The 24,253-nt window shown below is 40.8% G+C and overlaps 1 protein-coding gene across 3 annotated transcripts in view; it reads right to left on the bottom strand.

The window, feature by feature from the left end:
- Positions 1–24,253, bottom strand: part of Tiam1 (TIAM Rac1 associated GEF 1) — a 362,213-nt gene that overhangs the window by 56,803 nt on the left and 281,157 nt on the right. For all 3 annotated transcript variants that reach the window (XM_076867146.2, XM_076867149.2, XM_076867147.2), the window contains 5 exons: positions 23,481–23,555; positions 20,621–20,791; positions 14,509–14,613; positions 8,111–8,192; positions 2,644–2,730 (listed from right to left, as the gene is read on the bottom strand). In XM_076867146.2, coding sequence (XP_076723261.2) covers positions 2,644–2,730; positions 8,111–8,192; positions 14,509–14,613; positions 20,621–20,791; positions 23,481–23,555 — 520 coding nt within the window. The remainder of the gene's footprint in view (positions 1–2,643; positions 2,731–8,110; positions 8,193–14,508; positions 14,614–20,620; positions 20,792–23,480; positions 23,556–24,253) is intronic.

Raw genomic sequence — 24,253 nt, 5'->3', positions numbered from 1 at the left:
AGGTGGGGGTGGATCCAGGGTCGATGACATCTAGGACATCTAGCCAACGGCCCAGTGAGGCTGACAGAAGTAAAGCAAAACTGAACCTGAATTAATGCAAATGGAACATTCAGGTCCCATTGAGAAACGTCCCACTGGACTCTCCCTGGATGCATCAAGGTCATTTTAATAGGGACACTGAGACCCTGACAGTGTCCAGAGAGCAACGGCCAGAGTTGGATTCCACACTCTCATCAGTGGTTCGAGGATCTGAAAGTGTTGCATCTGGCAAGAAAAAGGTTTACGAGTCACCACAGAACAGATTTCAAAGGCTGGCTACAGAGAAGAGCAGACTGAATAAACAGGAGCGGAAGGCTGAAGAAGGAGGACACTCTGGAATCAAATGTCACCCGCAGGAGGATGCATGGCCCCAGCAAGTCCCCCATTACCAGGAGCAGTGCAGGGAGGGGACTGAGTCTTCACATACAGGCTGGATCTAACAAAACGCACCCCAAGACCCTCCTGACACTGCCGTCCACACTCAGGTATCCACACATGGGTGTCCACAGGTGGCGTGTCAGGCAGTTTGTGGCTCAAGAGGACAACGCTCCTCTACTCACATCTGCAGAGAACAGCACTATGTGGGGGAAGAGGGTTGGAGCTGACAACCGTCTGTTTTCATCAAACACCAGGGTTTTGAACTAACACAGGATGTGACTGAAAGCGGCACAGCAGATCCCCCACCCCCGGCCACGCCACCCAGCACACTCATCGTGCTAAAAAAGATAAAGATCAGGCTTTGGGGTTCGAAGGGGAATAAACCCTGTCATCATCTCTGCACTTGACTGAGACACAGCTCAGCGTCTGTATCCAACTCTGGCCTCCAGGCTGCCTATGGCCTAGAAAGGGCTGAAGGAAAAAGAAGGAAAGTCCTCCTCTATGACAGACAGCGGGTAAATACTTCTGCCTTTACTTCCCACTTGGCCAGTCATGGCCACTTCTAGGCATAGCAGGTCTGTGGGTTGCGCGTCTCCAAGTTCTTGGCACAGGGCAAATCAACCTGCACAGGGAGCTCGCACGCCACGACCCAGAACTATGCTAAACCAGAATGTGGAAGGAGGAGGAAAGAGCCACACTCCTCATACCCTGGCCACGCTGTTCAGCCATCTCTAACAGAAGACACACAGGTACGTACCTGCAAACACGTGTATCCTAGCCAAGTTTACCAGTGACATTCAACATGGGTTTTATTTTACCACTGTTTTAACGAAACTAAAAATTCCACAGCAAGAAGAAATAAGGACGGATCCCAAACCTTTACCTATGGTGAGCATAGTGGGTTGCATCGTGTCTCCTCAAAGATGCATGTCCACCCAGAGGTCGTAAATTGCAGAGATAGCTAAAATAATACAGTAATTATAATCATATTATATTGCAGATATGATTAAACTCACAATGATTTAGGGTGAGTGTTCCACTAAATGGAAGGCCAGGTAAAGACAGGAAGGACATACAGAAAGGTCATGTGACTACTGAGACAAAATCTGAAAACAGATACAAGCCAAGAATGGCTGGCAGCCACCGGTGTCAGGAAGAGGTATGTGACAGATTCTTCCCGAAGACACAGAAGGAATCGATCCTGCCAATGTCTAGTTTAAGACTTCTCGCCTCCTGAACGCAAGAGGAGAAGTTTCTGTGGTTTGAAGCCACCCAGTTTGTGGTCATTTGTTATAGTGACCCTAGGAAACAGTGAGTAAATACCATCATCCCTCGGGATCCTTGGGGGCTTGATTCCAGGGTTTTCCCTGGATATCAAAACTTGCAGATGCCCAAGTACCTTATGTAAAATGGCACATATTTGCATAAAATCTACAACATCCTCTTGTAATACCTTGCTTGTAATACCTAATACAGTGTGAATGTTGTGTAAATAGTTGTATTGTTTTGGGAAATAATGCCAAGAAAAAAAGGGTCTGTATGTTTAGTACAGTCCAAACTTACTTTTTTAAACAATATTTTCAACCTGCAGTAGGTTGAATCTGCTACTGCAGAACCCATGGATAGGGAGAGCCAATGGTAATCTATGTTATAAAGATTCCCCAGGAGTAGAAAGAGGATGGAGATTCAGGATTCCAAGAGCAGTCTGAATGCATATGAGTCCTTTGAAGGCAAACAGGGGAAAGGGAGGATTTCACAGGAAAGAGTTCTGCAAGGTGAGGGCAAGAGGGCTGGATCATGAATCCCTAGGTTCTCAACTTCTGAAAATGGAAGCAATGGAACGCATGCTTCACAAGACTTTACAATGTCAGGCAAGGGCCAGACAGCTCTGACCAGTGCAGAGAAGTCTCCCACAAGTTCTGCTCCAGCAGGAACACCTGCAGATCTCCACAACCCCCTAGAGATGCAGAACCACCATTTATGGTTTGAATGGAACTTCCCACCAGCACCATAGAAATGGGCTCAGAATCAGATTTAAAACCCAAGAAGATGACATTTCTTGCACACCGGAGTTAGAATAAACCCATATTCTTTGAAAGGGTTTGCAATGTGCCAATGTTCAAACACACCTTACACAAAAATCCTCTGGACTTGTCTTTCTCATCCACCAACTGGAGAAACTCAAAAAGAATTGCAGAAAGACAGACAAGACACTCACAGACTTACCTTTCTTGGAAGCTAAACCAGTTTCCTTTACACTGTTCACATAGAGCCTTCGAACACCGTCTTCTTCCACGGAAGAAAGTGAAAACCCTGCAAAACACGAAGAACCAGGGCTCATACCTTCGGCATGTTTAGCAAACAACAGGAAGCTCCTTCTGTGAACCAGGTGTGTTTATGCTTTGGGTTATAGTTTGGAGCCAGAACCTTTCCCCCAACTCAGATGGTTTTACAAAGCAGAAAAAAAAAAAAAAAATGTGCTTTGTGATCACTCTAAATGGAGTTGCTCCTTATAAAAGTAACTATCACCATTGCATCAATCTTCACATTACGTACCCAGCCACCCACTTGGAAGAAGCTATTTTGTTTTTTCTTGCTTTCTGGTAAATGTCACCCATTTGCCTTTTCCAAACTCTAAGAAGATTAGCTAACCTCACTAGTGTCCCCTGCACTGCACCCTAGGATACGTCACAAATGCCCCACCATACCATGTGTTCATGCTGCCATATGGGCACTGCTTAACAAAATTCTGCAGCAAAGGATAAGTAGCAACTCACTTTACAAATTGAAACTGATTAATTGATTACATACTCCATTAGTGATCATAAGATTATGAACTAATTAATCTTAGACTTTTTTATTAAATCAGAAAAGAAGACAGAGTAAGACTCAGACATTCTCAATCATTTCAGGGATTCAGGCTGCTCCCAGTCCTGTGGTTATTAGCTTCGGTCAACCTGTTTCTGGATGGCCTCACGACAAACTCCTCATGGGTGAATTGAATATCCAACCAATAGCTACTTTCCTTAGCCCCTTAGCAAATACTCCTAAAAGGGCCACAAGAATGAACCCAAGTGGAATAATTTCAACTCTGGGAAAAAAAAATAATTCCAGAAAATTTATCAATCCCTGTCTAAACGCAGAGAGAGAAGACACAGTGGTTTAAAAAAAAAAAAAAAAAAAAAAAAAACAGACAAGCAAACAAGAAAAGAGAGTACTTCATTACAAGGCTGGGTACCAGGGACTCATTGAGGCTTTTCAGGTCATGTCCAGATGAACATATGGGTTTTTGTTTAGTTCATAGGAAATGGACAACCCATGTGGGCAATGCTGCTCATGGCCCTGCCCACACCCCTGGGTACTATAACTCCCTCAGACAGCAAATGTCAAAAAGCTGCTGGAGGACTTTCCAAAGTCTTCCTGTTATTCTATTTTGAATGTTATTTTTACAGAAACTTGTAATTTTCAGGTTTTCAAGATGCTTCAATGAAATAAAAATATTTTTATAGATAAACCACTGATGTGACATTAGTGTTAACACAGACATATTTATTTGCATTTCAGTAGTTTTTTTTCCCCTTTTATATATTATTACAGAGCAAAGGGATGGCAAGGCAAAGAATGAACAGGATTCATCAAACGATAGGCACCTCCTTTCTGAAAGACCTAATTCTATAAAATTCTGAGATCAACATTTTGTTTTTCCTAAAAACAATTGCATCCTGATGGGGTGTAGAGGGAGCAGCCTACTTAACTAGAAGATGGCAGGGGGAAATGCTGAGAGCCTGCTCTAAGTCACCACAAGCCAAAGTGTCAGAGAGGGCTCAGGCATTTATCTGTATTACCACCTCTTTTCTTGGTCCTCTTTTTAAATAAAGAAGTTAAAAACAAGGAGTGAGAGCAGGGAAGCCATGCAGTCTGAGGACTGCAACTGACTATGAAACTTTGTACCAGGTAAATTAAGGATCTAAGAAGGGGACTGGACTTCTCAAGGTGATAGGGAACTAACTCTCTGTGACCAGAAAGAGGGCATAAACTCCTTTCCAAAGACCACTCAAGGAAGCCCAAATTCGCAAATGTGAACAGAACTCTGCTCTGCCCTGGACCTCACACTGCAGGACACTATCCAGAGATCAGGCCAGAAAGGGTCTCCGTCACCATCCCCTGCAATGACAATTATGAAGAAAATAGTCAACACCCTACAAACGGTTTGTTCTGAGGTGTCTGAAGAACACAATGATCTGAACAGCTAACTGGCAGAACTCAGATATTTTTTTTTTCCCTTTTAAATAGACTAGCAAAACTGATTCTCAGCAAATGGGTCAAACACAGTCCAAAATGATTGCCAACAGGGGGCAGAAGGAGCTCATTCTATATACACCCAACCTCCCCAACACCTGGAAAGTTGTCACTTGCAACAATGGGAAGGTGTCATGTGTGACAACCAGAGTAATGATCCTGGGTGGGATTGGGGGGGATTAAAACCATGTGAGGAAACTAAGAGCAACTCCCATGATGAACAGCCAAATTCTTCATGCTGAAACTCATGGCCAAGGGGAATTTAAACAAGAGACTCAACAGAGACTCAAAACTGGAGTCCAGGATACAGTTAACATCCACACCTCTGCCCTCAGAGGACACGTGAGTCGAAATACAATTGGAGCATCCAGAGAAAAGGAATGCTAAGAGGCTGAACTGGGGCCTACCACCCTTGAGCATCATGCTAGGTCTAAGCATCATGTAACCATCTTGATTGATTTCCACAGTATGGTCTGAGAGTGGAGAGGAGAGAGAGAGAGAAAGAGAGAGAGAGAGAGAGGGAGGGAGAGAGAGAGAGAATTAACTCAGTGTTAACTTTCTAACTTTGTTCCATCAATTGGACGGTTAGATCATATTTTCCTTCCTCAAGTGTTCTAAAATAGAAAGCAGCATCTGCTTTGTATTGTTAGATTTTATGTGTGTGTGTTGGTGTTGTGTGCTAGTAGCTTTTCCATACGCTGAACTCAGCATATAAAGGAAGCCACGCTTAAGTAGGTGTCAACATTGGATGCAAATGAGCTGACTTTGGACTCCTAAGTAGCTCTTGAGGACAGAGGCCAGCAGGTCTCCTATGATTGCAACGAGGGTGCTCTTTAACCTGCTCGGCCACAGGCTTTTGGAACAGTTTATCCCAACAGGAATGAGAGCACTGGGAAGAACTGGCTCAGGCTGAGGTCATCAGCCATGCACAGCAGGGCTTTCCAAAGTGAAGTTCAGGAACTGGTGCAAACTGTTTGCTACTGGCAATAATGTAAGAGCAAGACCAAGATTAAGCCCTGAGAACCCCTTACAAAACTGGACATTGCCACCACCTCCAAGTATGCGGCCTGGTGCTTTACAAAAGCAGTGGCAGTTATGAAAAACTGGAAGTTAAAACAAACACTTGCTTCTTTGCATTGGATGGTTCGAGAGGCACTGTTAATAATACTGTGTGGACTGCTGCCTGCTGCCCTATCACACCCTCAAGATGGGAAGGGAAGTGGGCTCTGGGAGCAACTTGATTACTTTAATAAAAAAAAAAAATTAAAAATATCAAGTGCATCCATAGTTTCACTCGCCACAGTTTCAGTTCCCCGAGGCCAACTTTTATTTCAATATATGGTTATGGTTATAATTGTCCTATGTTATTATTGGCTATTGTTGTTAATTTCTTGATGTACCTAATTAGAAATGAAACTTCATCATAGGTATGTATGCAGAGGAAAAACAATGTACAGGGTCTGGTACTGTCCACAGTTCCAGGCATCTGTGCAACACCTTGTCACACGCCCCCTAAGTTCAACTGGGGCGGAGTGCTACTCTTGCAGTTCTATATTCAATTCCTATTTCTGATTTCCTAAATCACTCAGTCTTAGAATAAGAATCCAAGGGCTTTGGAATTCAGCCTTCTGTAGCTCACCCTCACTCAACAGAAATCAAGTCAACAAAAGAGAAAAAGAACAATCATTGAGGAGCATCTGGGTTTGGAGGCCCAGACACTTAATCACACCAGGGCCACCAATTAAAGCTTCAGTAACTGAGTCCACGCTTATGCATGAAGAGCCTTCCATAAACACTGATTCTTTGCCATCAAAATCATCCTGCAGGCCTTCTGATGTCTTAAGTTCTAAGGTTGGGCAGCAAGTAGTGTAAAGGTGTAATACAAGTGGCCAAGAATTCAAAATCAGCTCTTTTCATTAGGCCAAAACACTTTAATGAGCATTGTGAGAGCCGGATTAGCTGCCTATAGCTGCAGAAGAAATATTATATCCTGCTGTTCAGGAAAGGGTTTAAGACCTTCTCATACTAAAAAGCTTAACAATTTCATTCAGAGAGAAATCTTAAGTTTGCATATGCAACGGCCTTTATGTCACTTCCAAAGGAACTTTAATCTCCTTCAAGCACATAGTAGGCCTGCAATTTTCTGCACCCTTGTAGGCAGGTGTAGCTGTGTGATGTGCTCTTCCCACTGATTGTGAGTGAGCCCATACTTGTTTCACCATCTCCTTTCTTTCCTTTCTACAAAGCCACAATGTCCCAGGTGACAGCTGCTTAAGGCCTGGGTACTGGGGTGAGAATAACAACCCACACAGGATGCATGGTAAACATGAGAAAGAAATTCCACTGTTTTGAGCCGCTGGGCTTTGGTGACTGCTTGTTACCTCAGCTAACCTTGTTGCTTCTGACTGATAACAGCACAGAACGGATTTCCCCACCTTCTTTATTCAAGCACCAACTTTGTTACTATTTAAAATACAGTAGCGTAAGACTAAGTAAAGAAGCCTAGTCTTAAACATATGGAAAGGATTCCATATTTAACTGCACCAGAATGGAGAAAAACATTGACACAGTGGGCCTGACTGTGATTTCTTTGAAAGACCTGCTTACAAGTGTGGTCTTCAGCTGGCTTCTAGGAACTTGGATATGAAGAGAGTTCCCAACACCCGAACGTGACTCCTGGTACCCAAACTATTTGCAAAAACAATGTGACTTATGGTGAACACCTGTTCTCCTCCTGAGCGCCCAGAATTTTGTGGGCTGGACCGTAGTTGCTTCTATGACAAGCCTCCCAAGAAAAGCTCTGGGCATTGAGTCTCTAAGGAATTTCCCTGGTAGGCAGCATTTCCAGTCGGTTGTCACAGTTCACCTGACGTGACTCCACTGGGGATAACCGTGGAAGCTGGGTTTCCCAGACGTTGCACCTTTGCCGATTTGGCTTCGTGTCATTTCATGGCAATCATGGGTCAGACTATGTGCTGAGTCCTGGTCAGTCAGCAAACCTGGAGGTGGCTTGGGGACCAAGGACACAGCACCAAAATCAGTCCCTTCAACATTACTTGTGGGAGAAAGGCAGACAGTGCTTCTGTTTGTGGTAATGCGAATAGATACTTCCTTTCTAAGTAAAGTACCGTGTATTATTAAACAATCCATTCCCATGATATCCCTGTTTTCATGATATAGAATCCCAGTGATTCAAGTGAAGGAATTGAAAGCTGAATCTTAAAGCATAGCTTTTCTTCCCAGTTTGGCGGCTCTCCATAGCACCGGGGCCAGATGTGTTCTGTTTTAAACAGGCCCCAAAGACTTTTTATTGAATTGTAAATAAGTGCACGTTTGCACAGGAAATGCTATAACTCAAACACAAACACCAAAGATCAAAGACAGACAAACCTACCGTAATTATCAGCGGCTGCATCAGACTTCTCAATCTGAATATTCTGAGTGACTTTTGGACAAATTTCAATTTCTTTATACAGCTGCAAACGACAAAGAAGAGTCTGATTAGGATTTCATCAAAAATAACTTCTTAGGAATGGTCATCATTTTGTAAATCTATTTTTTCATGATTGATACTTAAATGGAAATTCATATCACATCACAATCTTCTCATTGGATGGAACCTATTAAGAGTCAAAGCAGCAACTAGAACTCACATTGGCAAACTTAGCTACAGCTTGATTTCTAAATAATTCCCTAACATCACTCTTTGTGTCCATTCTTACCCTACTCATCTATCACAGAGCTGAAAAATAATGCTAAAGTCATCAAAATCCCTAGTACTGGGGTGGGAAACGTTAAAGAGGTTGTTAGATGCCAGCATGGGCGGCATGGAAGTAGGAGAAACCTCTGTGCTCCCATTCTTCTCTGTTCCTGTAGGACTTTTACCTAAAAAGCTCACCAGGGTACAGACAGGTAGAGACAAAGGTTAGCCTTGAAACAGACAACAAATTACATAAGCAGAAGGTGTTCTCTTTTAGCCACGGAACTTCACCAAAATTAGCTAGAAAAATTAAGTACCTAAATTAATTTCCCATCTATAAACTCAAGAGAAAGAGTTTTTTTTGTTTTTTTTTTATCAAGCCAAAATAAGAACAGTAAATAGTTAACACATCAGAAAGGCTGCCATTTAAGTTAATTGCCATCTCGTCTTCATATGTCATCAACACCATAACTTATGAAGACCTACCTGTACGTCTTTCTACCTATCTCAAACTAACTCTATTAGAAAATTGTGGTCTCCCTTTTGCAAATGAAGGGAATAAGGCGGGAGAGAAAGTACTTAAATAAATTCATAAGGCTGGTATGGGCAGAGCTGGGATTTGCTGAAGTTCTTTCCACTATGCTACGATCCTCCCAGGCAGGGTCCTGGGTACCCCAGTAAAGAAAAACAACATGCTTAGGTAAGTAAGCCAAAACTTGCAATTCGAAATTAAAGATAAAATTCCAAAAATATGTCAAAGGCTCTTAAACACTGTTATTTGATTGTGAAATGAAGACAGAATTTGTCCCATGGTGAATAACAGAAAAATCTGTCCTATAGCAGTAACACAGTCATAGTGAAGAGTCAAACCTGCCCCCGTCTCTCACCATCCACTCATTCACCCATAAATCATCTTATTCGAGCATGTAGGAAAGAATGCCAGTTCTTTTCATTTAGTTACTTTGGCCATTTGAGAAGACTAAGTACTGAGTACTAAGACTAAGCAAGAGTACTCAGGACCCAGGAGCCCAGAAAACAGCCCGGATTTGTTTCAACACCCTAATGTAAGGCAGCTTCCAGCAAATGAAAGGTGCTAAGGGTAAAAGTGAATGTGGTTGTATTTGTATACTTCATAAATGCTTCCTAAAAATAAATTCCTTAATTAGAAGAAATCAATTATACTGATTTTTAGTTCAGGAAAATATAGTCACCAAAATCATAAATATCAAATTCGATACAGTTAATATATATCATCAAACCACAGAATGCTCACTGAAACAATATCCAATGGGTTCAGGTCAGCTGAGCTGCAGCCTTAGTCTTATTTTCTTAAACATCCTTGAGAGCCAAGCCTTTCCCCCAGGTGGCAGTGTGTAACTGTTCCAATCATCTCTGCAAAGACCAAGAGGGAAGAGGGCTTTGTGCAGTCTTTCCTATTTTGCACAATACCACCTACTTCTCTTTGGAATTGGTGTGAAAATGCTCCTGTCTCTTGCTGGTATTGGATGATACCTTGGTGATCTGTGAACAGTCCCTGGACCACGATCCTTCTTAGGCTGGTTGGATTAAAGCCAGGTTTAGTAAAAAGCTCTAATAAAGTATATTTCAAGAAGGGGTTGTGCTTGAAAATGTATTTGAAATTCAGTCATTTTATACGTAATATGTAAATCATCTTATTTGTAAATACCTTTAATAATTTCCTTTTCTTGATTAAAACAATGATGTTGAACATTTCCCTGTTTTTAAAAAAGTAGATCAAAAGATCACCAGGTTTGAGGCAAGTTCTGCAGGCAATTGAGTTCTCACAAAGTCATTCTTCCTATCATTCTTCCTATGTCTCCTTGGGGTGCCCCAGACCAAGCCACCATCACCTCTCAACTTTGGCTCCCTGGCCTCCTATCAGTCTGCCTGCTCAGGGTCTTACACTTATGTATGGCCCACAAGGGAGCCACAAGGAGCCCACTGCAACAGAATTTCAGACAGTCCTCTCTGAGTAACAGAGGAGACTGCTTTCGGGACTTTCCCTACATAAGGGACACTCAAATCTCTATGCAAAGTGGCATAGTATTTGCATTTAACTATATACTTTAAATCACTTGCTTATAATATCCAATACAATGTGAATGCTATGCAAACAGTTGCTACAATATATTGCACAGGGAATAAGGACAAAACAAGTCTGTACCTGTTTGACGCAGGTGGGACCAGCACATGCCTAACTACGTAGTACAGACCAACAACAATTAAATTTTTTGGTTTTTAATATCTGCAACCAGCAGTTAGTGTACTCCACAGATGCTGAACCTGAGGGTATGGAAGCCGCCTATAATCTCCCTTCTCTCCTGAGGTTCCCTTCTCACTTAGGCCCTGCATGGCCTGTCCTGCTCCCTGCCCCCTTCCCCGACAGCATCCCACCTTACTTATCCTCCCCACTCATCCTCCTCACAGGCCAGGTAAGCTACCTCCTCCTCTGCCTTCTTTGCTCCCTCAAAGACACTTTTGTATAAAACCCCGATAAGTCTTAGGTCCTCAATTTCCTCACATCTAAGCTTGCAGGTGCACCATCTCTCTACATCCATTTGCTCTAAGTTTATTGACTTGTTTTTATGTCACCATCTCTGAAAACTGGATAGAGGTCCTAGCAGAATAGCAGAAGCCAGGATTTTTTCTTTTCTTTTTTTGTTTTTGCAGGTGGTAGGGTGGTGGTGCTGGTAGTGGTGTTTGTATATCCACAGTCCACAGTGTATAAAATAGGTAGGATTGTGCCAGGCACACAAATGCTAAATAAATATTTGCTATCTGAATGAATAAATAAATTGATTAGTATTTCTGCAAGCTCTTTATTCCCACTTGTCACTTTAAGAAAAAACCCATTTAGTGTTGGTTTTTGACAAGCCTGTGCTTGAGGCACTAGGTTCATGATTATTCCATGGGCTGAACCTGACGATCAACTAATCATGAAAAAGTAGCCAAACGGGGTCAATTACTTAACACAACCAGCAATGCAGATAAATAGATAGCTATTCCTGGTCATTCACAAACAGGAGACTCTCCTGACCACCAAAATAAAAATACTAGACCCTTCAAAGTAGTCTTTCAGATCTAGTACCCACTTTTGCTAATAATTATTGATCTTACTACTAATGATGGTTGACAGGAACAATGGCATAGAATGAAGTATTTAGAGGGCTCATATATGAATGAGTTGTTTCTAAGGAAATGGCTTCAAACGCCTGCGTGTTCCCCCAGGACACCGACATCAGAACAGGGTGGGCTGGGGAAACACTGTACAGTGCATGGACTGATGCCTGTTTAGAATGGGATGATAAAGTGAGATTCTGGAAACTCTCAGAAGCAGTCTAGAATGCCATATGTTCAGAAGGCCCTGCCTCCAGATGCTATTACACCCAGCATTAATGGTCTAGAGCAGGAATTCAAGACCCAGGACCCATGGATAGAATTGACCTGGTCTGTGATCTTGGATGATTGGTGTGTGGGGGTGTCTTTTATGCTTACAAGCCTTTAGTTGAAAGTGCCTGGTGAAGCCTCTAGATCCCTTCTCAGAATATTGCTTCCATTGCACATGGCAATGAAAGTGAGCATCTCCTTCAATCATAAATGCACATAGGCAACCAAGAGCACTACATCACCAGTGCCCGTGACTTTGTCATGAATAGAAATCAGTTATTTTCAAACCACATTCCAGTTGTTACTAATATCTCAAGGTATTACAAAGGTCATCACTACTGCAGAACAGCTGCTACTAGACCTATCACCAGGCCTTGTCATTTAGTGAGCACATATATGATCTTAATTAAAAAAATAACTACTTCACTATAACTAAGCCATGTGCAAAGGAAGCATTATTCTGAGAAGGATCTACAGGCTTTACCAGGCAGCCAAAGCTATCCAAAGCACAAAAAGGTTAAGAAACTTAGGAAAAAATGGAGCAAGATAGCAAGCAATATTATGGTATCTGCTTCCTTAGGGTCTCTGGGCTGGAGGTCTCCTGCAACAGGGCAAGAGAAAACCATGGTCTCTCTCTCTCTCCTTTGTATATATATATATATATATATATATATATATATTTTTTTTTTTTTTTTTTTGTACTAGGGATTGAACTCAGGGGCACTTAACCTCTGGGTCATATCCTCAGCCCCTTTTATATTTTTATTTAGAGACAGGTTCTTGCTGAGTTGCTTAGGACCTTGCTCAGTTGATGAGGGTGACTTTGAACTCCAATCCTCCTGCCTGACTCCTGAGCTGCTGGGATTACAGGCATGCATCACCACACCTGACTTCAGATTGATTGATTGATTTTTTAAATTATAACATGTACAGAGCAATTGTAGATCCAAACAGACTAAACCTGGCACACCTTAGTCTTCTATGTTGAATAATACCATACAATAGCCAAGATGTAAAAGTAAAATAAATCAATAAAATTTCAAAATAGTGCCTTGCACCAGCTCTTTGTGTATAGGACATGGTAATTAGCAAGGTATAATCTCTGTAATTTAGGATGGAAACAATTCACTAACCTCCAGGATACAAAGTATTCACCCTATCAGCTATTCCAAGGTTATCAGCAAGGCATTTCCCTTTGGGGGGTTTATCTGGGAGTGGAGGGCAAGGTTGAGACAGTGTCTTGCTATGTTTCCCAGGCTGCCCTCAAACTCCTTGGCTCAAGCGATCCTCCTGCCTTAATTTCCAGAGTCATTGGAACTACAGGTGCATGTCACCATGCCCAGCTGATGTTTCCCTTTTTTAAGGAAGGAAACAGACTTTCCTTTCTCTATTCATAAAGCACAAATACTGGGCTTCTCTTCACATCAGAGAAAGAATAGATCAGCTATTTTCTGTTGAATGTAGCTTCTTCTATCAACACTTATTAAGTGATGGCTAAAAATGGACTCATTTTGATCCTCTTCTATTGTATAACATGACAAGATTGTTACAAAAGCACATCCTCTTTTATGTATCCTTAAAAACACTTAAAGTGACCCCAGGTAACCTTTTAGGGTGACAGAAATGTTCCCAATTATGATTGAGGTGTAGAGACATGACTGTATACATTTGTCAAAACTCATCAAATCATGTGCTGAAAACCCGTGAGAGTTTCATTACATGTAAAGTATACCCCAATAAAGTTGCCTTAAAACATTACTAAATCTTTAAATTATGCTTCTTCCCCTTTCCAAAAAGAGAACATTGGGTTTATATTTTCAGTTCCAGTCTCTGGTGAAGTCTGAAGTCCTCCTAGTATCATTCACATATGCACGGCGGCAGGCAGCAGTGGGCCCCCAGAGGGATGCCTGAGTACACACCAAGCAGAAAGATCTCCAAAAGGGAGGCTCCTTGCTCCCCAAATCATCCTTTACTGGAACTAAAAACATGCACCACCCAGCTGGAAAAAGGAACTTGTCACCAGTTTATTAGAATAACAACCATTAGCATCTACTATATGAGTCATTCTCTCTAATCTTTGTTAAACCCCAGACATGAAGTACGGTCATCTCACGACTTTGCCAAGTCCAAATGTCAGTATGCAGTAGGACTGATATAGAAAGCCAGGTCTGGTTCAGAATTCATGTCCCGTGAAAACACACAACTGTCCCCAGAAATCTGTCTGAATAGAGTTCCAACAGGTTGGGACACACAATGAGATGGCAGCTTTTTTCACCCACAAGATTTGACCCTTTGGTCTTGCTATGCATGTGGAAGTCACAGAAAACTGGAGTTAGAGCTTTTATTCTGACAACAGCCAGTTGATTTCAGAGTTACAACTGAAAATAGAAGACCATCAATGCTGCCAGGAGGCTTGGTAATAGGGGCTAAAATTCCCAGAGATGGCTCTGGATTTCAGTGTCTCACGATGGCACAACAATGCACCTCAGACAAGCAGAGGTAGCATTTCCACTCTGGAAACTCCATGCTACGTAAGGCCACTGCCACCAACTTCAGAGCTCCCGATGAAGCTCATTTATTCTACAACTCTGTTCCTCTCCACCAGCTGCAATTAACACAAGTGCGCAGATAATTTGAAAATAATCTCCTACAGAATGTGCTTGGACAACAGTCATAAACATTACCAGCTCATAAATGTCCTCCTCGGGCTGCGGGATGTAGAACTGCATTTTGTTTTCTATTAGAAATTTCAGACGCAGGTAATGAGCAGAATGATCCAGTTGATGTGTCTGGGACAAAAAGAGAAGAAAACGTCTGTTCAGTAGGAAATAGGAATGACTAGGTGCCCACCAACATGTGATCACGCCTCCCAAGAACAAAAGAGATTTGTTACTGCAGAGAGGGCGACATTTCTATATTTCTTTAAAGGTTTGCATTCCAAACTCAGAATGAACATTACTGTTCCTTGAACTCATTAGTAAAATTCCATGAGTATCATAGGATTTCATAGAACCAAACGAGTCACATCGTCACTTCTATTTGATTCACTGCGCTGTTTATCACTGGTTTTCAGCAAAAACTATCAAAGAGGCCCCCAGACAGTTTCATATGTACATGGATGATTAAAGAAGAGTGAAAAGAAAGAAATATGTATCACAAAAGAAAAAAATCTGGGCCCAGGGAAAGTTGGCTTTTTAACCAGGTGGAAGGAGGTGAACAGTTATTAACCATTCGTTTGCAAGTGTGTCAGTGTGAATACAGGCATTTGGATTCCAGTCGGATGCACTATTCCCCGGTGAGACTCCCTCTGTGTCAGTGCAATAGGCACGTGTCCCACTCTGGAAGCACACCAAATTACTTGATGGAGGAAAAGTATCCTCCCACAGTTAAGGACTGAAATTCCAGGGCTTCTCTTTTGGTCCAGGATGGGTCAATGGATTTTCTCTATCTAAAAAGTCATCCTTAAATTAATTTTTATAAAAAAAGAAACAATGATAACATGGTTGCATAAATAATTCCCAAGACACAGTTAAGAAGATATCAGAGGAAAAAGAAAACGCTCTTCAAAATTTTACTTGGCAGTGTGAAAGTACATTGCCACAGAGAACGTGTTTACATGGAACAATGTTTTTAAGTGTCATATCTTTTAAAGATACATCCTAAAGTACTAAGAGATGAAGGATGGGATGTTTGGGATTTGCTTCTAAAACAATTCAGACTGTGACTTATCACTGTGACTCATCACATTATTCTCTGACTTTATAGGAATCTGAGATTTTTCATCAAATAAATAAAAATCACTTATACTTAAAGCTCTACAGATGAGAATTATTCAAAATAAAGAAAACTAATTTTAATTTTAAACTAATTTTAACTGGTTCTACAGGCTTCCCACTTGCCCTACAATCCCTCTTCCAAATGTGTTAAATGTGTCTGTACATATACATATGTGTGTGTGTATCTATATGTATACCTATGTATATCTAGATATAGATACACACAAAAATATGTATTTCAAGGCTGGATAAACAGCATTCCAACACTTATTTTAATCACAGTCACTTAATCAAATCTTATAAGTGTGCCAGACATGGTGTGAAGTACTGAGAATACAGAAATTAATAAGAAAAACTGCAGTCCTCCGCAGTGTGCATGGCTGGGAGAAGGGGTGAGCAGAAAAGGAGTGGTGGTTTAGCTTCGTAAATATAAACACACATGTAAGACAGGTACCCTGTATTATTCCTGAAGCACATTCCTGGAAAGTGGAAATTAGCTGCCCCTGTACACTCAGAAGGATGATAAAGACTCTTTCTATTGGTGATTCCTGAGAACCCCCATTCTGTATCCCATTCCTAGGTATCATGAGAGTTTGAAGCCCACTGGCTGAACACCAGTGCTATTCAGCGGCCCATTTTCGGTCACCTGGTTTGCATCCTGTTGCAATCTGTATTTGAACCGGATGCTATTGTCAGACAGACCCAGGACTGTTGATGCCAAAAACAATAAGCGGGGATGGATAAAACCAGGGAAATATAAGACAGAGAAGTTTGAAGAGCGCTACCTACTGCTTGTGGGAGAGATACCAAGACAAATAAACAGCAAAAAGATCATACTATTTAGGGTGATAAACAAAAAAATGTTTTTTTTCCCGTAAGACAGAAGAGTGGCATATGCTTCCCATCTGCCCAGGTCTTCAATAAAATCATCAATGAGACGCTAAATGTCTAGGTCACAGTCTATTCCAGGCCAAGGTGGAAGGAAAGCAAATGAAAGTTTCATGGGGTCTTAGGAACAGGGACAAATCCACTGGGAAATGTATTTGATATCAGTAAAAAGGATTCTGTGGACACTCCTCATGAGGCTGCACGTACACAGGCCACCTTCAGGCCCAAAGAGCAGCCTCTCCTAATAAGACCCTGGTATCTGGAACCTTAGTGTGAGGGAGAGTCGGACCACTGTCAGAGTCCAGAGAGCTTCAGGTGGCCCCAGTGCAGAGTACAGATCCTCATCACCCCTCCAAATGCTAGCATGCCCGCAGCACCTCTACACTGATACAGAGAAGGTTAAACGCTGGTGTGTTAGCTCACATAAGCTGCGGAATACAGCACAGACAGCAAAAGCATGATAAATAGAGCAATGGTAATAAGGGTGATTCTTGCTACACCCCCACCCCCCACCCCCATCCCACTATCCAATATAATGGCTTTACTTGAAGCCTAAGAACCCTTCATTTGGCCTGAAAAAGGTTACTCTAAAAACAGGATGCTGGATTAATATTCCAGTGCATCTTCTCACTTTGATAAAAGTTTCTGAATTATGAACCCTTGTAGTCACGGCTGGTTTAAAATAAAGAACGAATCCTAATGAACTAATTAAATCAGATCATCAGAAATCTCCAGAAGGATTTTGTGCTCCTCAATATCAAGGCAGTCAAATAACCAACCATGTTCACAACACATCTTTGTGCAAAAAGAATTCCAAATGTGAATGAATATTTTAGGATTGTGATTCAAATAAGTGACCTGCTTTAGGCTTATTAAACATTCAAGAAAAAATATCCTAACAAGAGAAATTCAGTTTGGAAATAATTTAAATACTACAAATTTGTTTCCCAATGTACATTTTCTTGAGTTACTTAGAGAGCACTGGATTCATTTTCAGGCAAGGCAGCTGCAAATTATACCATAAAATAAATAGTATTCCAGAGCAATTTTAGTTTAGTTGGAATAATTTTTTAAAATCAGTATCTTACTACAACTAATTCAAAGGATGAAATAGCAAAACACAATGTAGACGTTTCTGTAAACAGTGCTAGCCATTAAAATAAGTAAGAATGTATTGTTATGGATCTTCTAACCCATCATGTTTTGCTCTTCCACTTCTCTTTCGTTTCAGTGAAACTGGTGTGGGAAACATAAACATGCAGTTACTGAACACAGAAATCCATGCACACACAGAATATGCAAGGTGCTACTGCAGAATTTCCAAAGATATTTTCCTTTGCCTTTCAAGCGACCTTTTATTTTTTAAATGCCAATCATTTTTAGAATATCCAGAGCCACAGACCAACACAGTGAAAGCAAGAAATAAAACAGACACCATGTCACACATGAATAATATCAGTGAATATGAATGAGAATTTTTTGCAATTATCTTTATAATTGCAATAATCCAAATAAATCCACTTGTAGGCCCACATGGTTACCTGTTATATTTAATAACAATCATTCAAGTAGCATCTATAACATGAAATGTAGATCTTGAAACATTTACTATACCAGAACTTGACTGGTGATCAGATGGCAGATGGCAAACTGATGGGAAATGATGTGGATCAGAGAGAATAGGAAAGAGAATGAGCTGAATGCAAGAGACAGAAGAAAGAGATTGATTATTAAATATTAGAGGAAGCATCCATTGCCAACATTGAGCATGACAATAATGAAATAAAGACATGCATCCTTATAAGCATATTTGCTTTCAATCCCTCCTTCAAAAACAAAACAACAACAAAAGAACCCCACTCACCATTAGATCAGATCATTAATAACATGTGGCACTGTTCCCCCATTATCTCTTTCTCTCTTACGAATCAAATGGTTCCACTAATTACAATAAAGTGTTTTCCAAGAAGAGGCAAGCTTAGAAGACACCTGGCTCCAAGCACACGATATAATTTATCCTCCATAGATGATTTTCCAGGGAGCTTCAGTTTCTTAAAGCGTACTGTAAAAGTTTTGCATTTTTAAATGCATGACATGTACACTTGTCCCACAGCATGTTCTTTTTTTTTTGTTTGTATGTTTGGGGAAAAGAAATGAAGACTCAGGGAATATTAGCAGGACAACCTTTTATTGTTGGAGAAAGGGACTTGTACCTTAATGATGCCATCAGAAACATTCAAGTGGCAGAAATAAATCTCTTATAGAGGAAGACAAACTGGCAGTTAAAATGTCATCTTTCATTGTCTTAGTTTTTACCAAACGTAAAGCTTGAAAAGTATCTAAAATTGGGCCAATCATTCATTGCTCTTCTCACTGATCAGTTTCCAAGCAATCAATGGTTGCCAGAAAAGCATGGCTTAATCTTTGATTCCTAGTGGAGTCTAAAGATGAAGAGCACAGGTCACTGCAAGTCCAAGCTATGCGCTGCAAACACGTCCCAGGCTTTGGCTTCTACAAAAAAGTCCAGAGTCCTGCTTCTAACACCTTCAGCTACAGATCTGAGAATAACTCCCACAACTCTGCAGAATATTAAGAGCTAGTTAAAAAACTGTGCTTCTATAAATAAAAGAATGCAGAAATCCTCAATAAGCCAATTTTGCTAAAAAATTAAAATGAACAATTATGAACAGATGTCATTATCTTTAAAAGTTAGAACTCACTTACATGAAGCAATCAAAGTATGTGTAAGGTGACAAAATTTATTTTTAACATCTACATGGGGGCTGATTTTAGCTTATCCTGAAACCAGTGTCTGTTCCACTTGCCCTCCACACAAGACCACTTGAAAGGCTGATTTGTACTGGGCTGTTACATTTCCCCCACTCATAGGAAGAGCCATATTTTCTCCTTAAAAGGGCTCTCTTAATTTGTTTCTTTAAAAACACATACATTGATCATAGAACTACAAAGGTTCTTTGTGAGTGAAAGTTATTCAATATTTACAAATTGAGGATCGAATGAAGAAGTCTCATCTGTTCAACTTCTTTGAGAACAGAATGATAGAAATGTTTTCTGCTCTCCCTTTTTTAGTACCAGTAAATACTAATCCACTCCCCTGAGAATATATTCTGGATTCTTCTGAGTCTTATGGACTGTCCTTGCTGAAGACTGACCCAGGTTCTTAAGAGTTTTTGTGACTGCCCACTAGCATGCCGGGAAACTCCCAGGTTTGGAGCACCCACTAGGCTCAGTCTCTCCCTTGCATCTGAGAGTGACATGAGCTCAGGCAAGGTACGGAGGCTCTCTGAGACTCCCTTTCTCCACCTGTAAAATGGGCAAGTAACTGCTCTTTCTCAGACTTGATGTGACTACTCAATAAAACCATCTCGAAGCTGTTACTTTGGTAAAAATAAAAACAGGCACATAATGCCCTCACTCAAGGATATTCATCTGGTTGTGCTGGGGGGGGGGAAATGAAACCAGGTTTACCTTGAAAAAGATCAAGATATTTCTATAGCTTAAGGTGAAAGGTGAGGAATTGAGTTCAATCAAAAACAAAAACAAAACAAAACAAAAACAAACCAACAAACCCACAACAGGCTAATTCTGTGTTCACATTAAGAATTTCCCAGCACAAAGGTCAAACTTACACTCCCTTTGGTGTTTCTCTTCTTTCAAGATGCCTATGATGTATCAATTGCTGATTAAAGGGCAGGCACAAAACAGTATCCATAATATGACCTACTAAATATGTGTATGTGTAGGAAAAAAAAATGGAAGAACATTGAAATGTTTACTGTGGTTATTTTTGACTTTTGTAAATAAGGTCCTGAATAGCACGGTGATGTGCTGTCTTGTTGTTAGATTTTCTAAAATGTAAGGATGTAATACTGCAAAAAACACACACATTTTGAAAGAAGTTAGAAGAGTTCCTTTCCTCCCAAAGTGGAAGTTCCTCCAAGATTATTATGCATATGATCCTAAAGGCAGGCAAAAGGCAGCTCTGAAATGAAATGGAAATGGGTTTTAAGTGCTGCCTCCTTCTATACGACCAAGTTTCCATATGTATCTTAGAAGAATCCTTGGCCTCATTCTGCTTTTCTCAGGGAAACAATCTAAAGTAGCTCCATACCTTGCAGATGAGCTCCAGGGTGTCCCGTGCAGTGTCACCTGGCCGGACAACGGTCAGAGCTGGCTGATTATTGGGCAGACAGAACCAGGAAGGACTGAAATATTCGTGGACCCAAATGTCGCAGTCAGGATTGTGCTGGTGGACACTAGGTAAGACCACTTCTTTCTCCCTCTGTAATAAGAAGCCAGGTCAGCAGAGCTGCAGCTGTCAGTCTCTCACATCCCAAGGCCCCAGATTTTGCACACAGGGATTATCTAGTTCCAGGAAGTCAGCCCAGGGCAGAAGAGGTGGCAGTGGTGGGAGGCAGGGGAACCCTTGGTGAGAGAGAAACTATTGAGAAAGGAGCATTGTCTGGAGCAGGGCAGGAAGATTTCTGACTTTGAACTTGGCCCCAGGCATTCAAAAGTCAAGCACGACATGAATAAGTAAATACTGAAATTTGGAAGAAAGCAAGAAACAGGCCACCTAATCAGCTCAGCTTTATTGCTATTATTTCTTCCACAAAAACATTTTAAGTTTTGGGCCAAGAACTTCAATTAAGAATATGTGCCATGTGAAATTTATACTTCAAAGCAACGATGATGCCTCAAGGGAACTTGTTCATAAAGATAATGTTTCAGCATTACATAATGATAGGTAATGTTGTTTCTGTATAATCCTTGTGCAATTCTGGGAAAGGGAGAGCTTTACTTTTGAGATAAACTTCTAAGGTTAGAGGAGGGACCTCATAGCAACCTCCTAAAGGCCACTGAGATGGCTCTGCCCCGCCCATCACTCTGCCCCCTGTGGCTCTGCCCCTATGGCTCCACCCCACCACTCTGCTTGCTGCCCACTACCCAGTTAAGCCTGAGGATTGGGGAGGACCACCAAGCAAGCGCTGGAGTGTCTGGAGCAAAGTATCATTCATCGGCTACATTAAACTTCACACTAAAAAAGCTGAATTAGAAAATGCTCCAAAAGTTGATGAAATGTTAGGAACCCAGTGAAATAACGAAGGAATGAATTATGTTAGATTTTAGCAATGTAAACATGATATCAACAGTTTATATGCCAAGTAGCATGCCTTCATTATTGTTTATAACCAGGCCACTGGTGGGTAAATACATGTCTACAAATTACCAAGAACAAGACCATATCAGAAAATTACAAGAAGGAACAAATTTCCAAATACAGGCTGAGAGGTGGTAACATAATGATTTCCATACATAAAAAGGATCCAAGAATGGGGGAAATGGTTCAGTAAAGGGCACTAAACTAAGCCCAGTTGCAGAAGATGATTTCTGTCTTTGAACATTGTTGCTTTCACAGATAAGTTGGACCCCAGGGAAAGAGCTGTCAAAAAGCAATCAACTTGACTCCATCCCATTAACTATAATTGGAATCTTCCAATGCTGCTCCCACGTGCCACATCAAAAAAGTGCCCCTTAGCACTGGATTAGCCCAAGTTTTGCAGCTAAACTGCTCTTTGAGAATGAGGCATGCTATCCACGAAGTGGAATAAATAAAGAGGTGTTCTGGAAAGTTGGAAAAATCCAGAAAGCTAAACAGAAATCCAAAGGAAAAAACCATTAGTTTCCACCTTCTCTGTGTGGGAGAGGATATACCATCCTTAAAAATATGTAATAATGTGTTAGATGAGTTGGCCAATCAGAGCTGACCAGCTAAATATCAAAAACCGTGCTTGCGTTACAGAGAGGCACAACAAATACCCATGCTCAATGAGAGGACCCTGATTGGAATTTTTTTTTTTTTTTTGGTAGCAGAAATTGAACCCATCAGTGCTTAGCCACTGAGCCACATCCCCAGCCATTTTCATATATTACTTAGAAGCAGAGTCTCACTAGGTTGCTTACAGCCTCGTTCAATTGCTGAAGCTGGCTTTGAACCTGTGATCCTCCTGCCTCAGCCTCCGAGCTACTGGGATTACAGATGTGCACCATCACATCTGGCCTAGTTGTATTTCCAGTATGTCCTAATCCACAAACTGCTTGAGTACAAAAGAAAGAAAAGCCACCTGTTGTCACTTTACTTTCTTTCCCGCCCAGAGCCAGAACTCTCTACTGCACTCTGGTTTCTGAGGCTTGGCTCCTTCTAGAATATGGGGCCGTGCCACTGCTGACACTGCTTGGCAACCCAGAGATGAATTCCATCATCCGAAGTCAGAGAACCAGAGAATCTTACCAAGGTAATGTCCTCAACACCAAAACCCCCAAAGAGGCCATTGGTATGACTACTAGGGTCTGGAAAACTAGAGATGTCCATTTATTTAGAGGTGGAAAAATGTGGCCAAGGGGGGGAAAAAAATCAATACCTTTATGGACTTTCAATCAGAGCCATTTAAAAGTCCCTATTAAACCCAAGTGCAAGGTTAAACCAAGTCTGTGAATCTTTAATTGAATACTTGACTTGGGAGGCAGATGCATTTTTTAAAAAGAACATACTATCGGAACATTTCTTTGGAATTAATGGAAGCAAAATAGCATGTGTGGGCACAGTGAGGGCAATAAGAACTTACCTCCTGGGAATAGAAGTTGTACATAAAAAGGAATTAGCAATGACATAAAATATTCAGCTAACTCAGAACTCAAATTTCCTCTCATATTCTAGTCGGAAACTTTCACATCAAATGATAAGTCTGGAAAATGTTATGTCAGCAGGAGAATGTTCTTATCGACAAGTTTTAAACATGAAATGATTTTCCATCTCTCGTTGGCCTGTTATATAACTTTTCAAAAAAAACTGATTATTTCAGTTTTTCATATTGAGTCTACTTAATTTTAGTAGCCCGAGAAACCATGCATCGTGCACATGTTGATGTACTGGTGGTACTTTTAGAAAAGGAACACGTGTTTATTTTTACCTTGCCATCTGGAACAATGTCATCAAATATTCCCTCTAAAGATTTCTTTACAGCTTCAGTTCCCTCTCCAAACACCTGCATATACAAAAGTATCATCTTCAGAAGAAACCCGGGCAATGGGGCGAATGAAGCATGGACAATGGACAAGGTTATGAAAGAACATTACAGTAATTTTCAGATACTCCTACACCAAATCCCAAAGCAAGTAACACATTTATGGTACCAGATTGTGAAAGCCATGTTCCCACCCCTTTAACCATTCAAACACAAACAAAACAAAAATAAATTGTTTTTAGATCTGGATAATTTGTCTCTAAATCTGAAGAAAACAAACTTGCAAAAGAAAATAGCTAGATTCATTCACAATGAATGAATTCTGCCTTATATACCTGATCAGGTATTTACAAAGAATAATGTTTACTTTTATTATTTTCTGAAGTAAGACCTGAGAAGATATTTATAGTTTGTTACTGCAAAATGTCTGAAAAATTTTTTTTTTTTTTGGAAAATAGAGAACTGCCTATTCTTTGAAATTTAATGAATCCTGCTAACTTAAAGATACCATGAAAACCATAATAGGGTACCAATACCAGTAGGTAGTCAATACCCCAACACATGGACACAAGGAATTTTATGTATTGGCTCTAAAATAAGTAAGTATCATCAGGATAATTTGGGACATGATTAAGAATAAGCTTTTCCTCCAATGCAAAGGTAGACTACAGAAACATGGACATTTTTTCTCTTTCAAAGTACTGAATCACGAGTAAATT

The sequence above is a fragment of the Callospermophilus lateralis genome, chromosome 10 (genome assembly GCF_048772815.1).
Source record: "Callospermophilus lateralis isolate mCalLat2 chromosome 10, mCalLat2.hap1, whole genome shotgun sequence".
NCBI classification, from domain to species: domain Eukaryota; kingdom Metazoa; phylum Chordata; class Mammalia; order Rodentia; family Sciuridae; genus Callospermophilus; species Callospermophilus lateralis.
Note: the sequence above shows the minus strand (reverse complement) of the source record. Positions and strands in the feature narration are given on the sequence as shown.